The sequence below is a fragment of the Tetranychus urticae genome, chromosome 2 (genome assembly GCF_039701765.1).
Source record: "Tetranychus urticae isolate SD_2017Ah chromosome 2, NJAU_TeUrti_SD_1.0, whole genome shotgun sequence".
NCBI lineage: Eukaryota > Metazoa > Arthropoda > Arachnida > Trombidiformes > Tetranychidae > Tetranychus > Tetranychus urticae.
In genome coordinates this window covers 7,601,117-7,603,542 of record NC_142959.1, presented here as the reverse complement: position 1 = coordinate 7,603,542, position 2,426 = coordinate 7,601,117, and the positions used below count along the sequence as shown (strand labels likewise).

At 33.5% G+C, this 2,426-nt stretch overlaps 1 protein-coding gene across 1 annotated transcript; it reads right to left on the bottom strand.

Moving 5' to 3' along the window:
• Window positions 1–200: 200 nt before the first annotated feature.
• Window positions 201–2,113, bottom strand: LOC107370732 (acetylcholinesterase-1). The gene is made up of 2 exons (XM_015938696.3): window positions 603–2,113; window positions 201–541 (listed from the first exon to the last, which is right to left on the bottom strand). The coding sequence occupies exons 1-2, from the start codon at window positions 2,051–2,053 to the stop codon at window positions 361–363; spliced, it is 1,632 nt and encodes a 543-aa protein (XP_015794182.1). The 5' UTR covers window positions 2,054–2,113; the 3' UTR covers window positions 201–360.
• Window positions 2,114–2,426: the final 313 nt, after the last annotated feature.

Here is a 2,426-nt window from a genome sequence, read left to right as displayed (position 1 = left end):
GATTTATGCTGAATGTCAATTAAGCCGTTGAAAACTGGAGCTGCTGAAAATTTAAATTGAATGTTAATAACCGGAAATATATTCAGTTCTGGTCTGTACCACAGTAGCGTATTTTTTTCTGCTACTCAAGACCATGAATTTTGATAAGAAAATTATTATTATTATTTACCATTCATAAAATGAATTTCTTGAAAAGAACGTAAAATTATTCAAATTATTATTCATATTAAAAAATAATCAATGAGCAATAACCTAGATAATATCTTCTTATAGCACATTTTTTGTCGGGTAAGAAAATAAAGAAAATTTGATTCGAATTGAGTTTTCCTGTTGCATAGGTACTTGCTATGGAATTTACAATTAAAATGATGAACTTTGATTTCTTTTCTTACTAACGTGTGGATATAAATAATCCCATTCTTTCCGACAAAATTCAACTCTTTCCGTTTCAGTTTTTCCCCAATCATCTATGTTTAGTATCATTGCTGACATCTTTTCTTGGAATGGTTTCCATTTAGTTTCACCAACCATTGGAGGCTCACTGTAAATAAATAACAGATCGAAGTCATTAAATTGATTACTCGATGATTGAATAGACTTACCCATTTTCAGCAAAATGAGCCCAGATTTTCATCATTTCACGACTCAATGAAATATCTTTCTGTGAATAACCAGGCTTTATCAGAGGTAAACCGAAAACATATGGAATATCACAAGAATGGAAAGTTCCCATCCATTCGTGGAAAAGAGGAAGATAAGCTTTTGGTCTTTGTGTGTGGAAATAAGCATAAACTTTACCACCCTTTGTACCTAAATTAGAACCATATTGATGCCCAAAGATATAAGTCGGACAAACAAATAAAAGGTCACTGTAAGCTCTTTCGAGTTGAGCTCGCAAATAATCTGAATTGTTAGTTTCTGGACCAATGTAGAGTTCACGGAAATAGTCAATTGATGCAGAATCAAAAATACGTTCCAAGAAGTTTTTAGCTTCATGAAAAGATATCGGCTTAGGGGAAAAGTAATTGAAGGCAATGGGATTGATACCTGTCATGAACATTGAAGCTTCGTTCTTTTCAACGCCTAGTAGAATGTTAACTGAATTATCGTATAATCCTTCTGCAAGAATTTGTGATGGTTCGTATGGAAGGAAATCGTCACCAACTGTGAAGGAATATGTTACGAATTCATTACCTAAACCATTTAGGATTTCAAGAGCAGTCAAATTTTGCATGCATTCAAGAACATCTTCCGAATTTGAACATGATGTTTTGTTGTAAAGCTTCCAAGAATCAGTAATCAATGTATCTAAATCATGGTTTATGTAAACTGATCCTGACTCAAGTATGGCTCGTTTGAAGAGTCCTTTGGAAAGTGGGGACAATAGATGAGCAGAAACTGACCATGATCCGGCAGATTCACCAGAAATTGTCACACTATTCGGATCACCACCAAACATATGAATATTTTCATGAACCCATTTCAAAGCAAATAGTTGATCTTTAAAACCAATATTTTGAGGGATTCGAGGCTGATTGGCTCCGAAGTAGATGAAACCGAATGCATTAAGACGATAATTAATAGTAACAAATATAATATCATGTAACGGGACCATTGGAATTCCTTCAGCGTCTGCATTGCCAGATCCTGATGTTAAAGCCCCACCATGAATCCAGAATAGTACTGGTCGTAGTTTGTTTGATGAGTTATTAAAAGTTGATTCAGTAACATAGATATTAAGATAAAGACAGTCTTCACCAGTTTTTCCCGCATAAGGCATATTTGTAATTGGATTTCCTGGTTGGAGACAAGCTGGACCAAAGTCAGTCGCTGATTTAACCTCAGTCCATGGGTCTGGTTTAACTGGTAACTGTAACCTCAACTTACCAACCGGTGGCTTCGCATAAGGAATACCAAGAAACTGGTAAACACCAATCGATTCATATTCAGTAACTTTACCTTGGATGGGACCACTAGTCAAATTAACTATTGGAGTTAAATTGAGTCCATGAATGGGCGAAAAAATGAAAAAAAACAATAACAAAATATTCATTTTAAATAAACATTAATCACACATCATAAAAGCTCGTCTATTTTTATATAGCCAACTCAGCAGCAAATTTATGTTATTATCTCGAATAAATCATTAACTTGTGACTAGGTGCAAAAAATCAATAAATCTAATGAGATTGCTGGAAAACAATAGAATTAAAAATTTTAGATTTTCGTGCTGAAAAGATTATGTATCAGAGTCTGTTGGATCCAATATTAAAAAAATTTACCACCGAAAAAATTTTTTTCATCAATTTATAATTGAAATTTTGTAATGCTATCTTGATGAAACCAAAAACTTGCATTTTTATGCATACTGCTGACAACAAAACTCAAACTATTAGCGTTATTTGATTGGCAAAATTTGCAAGCTG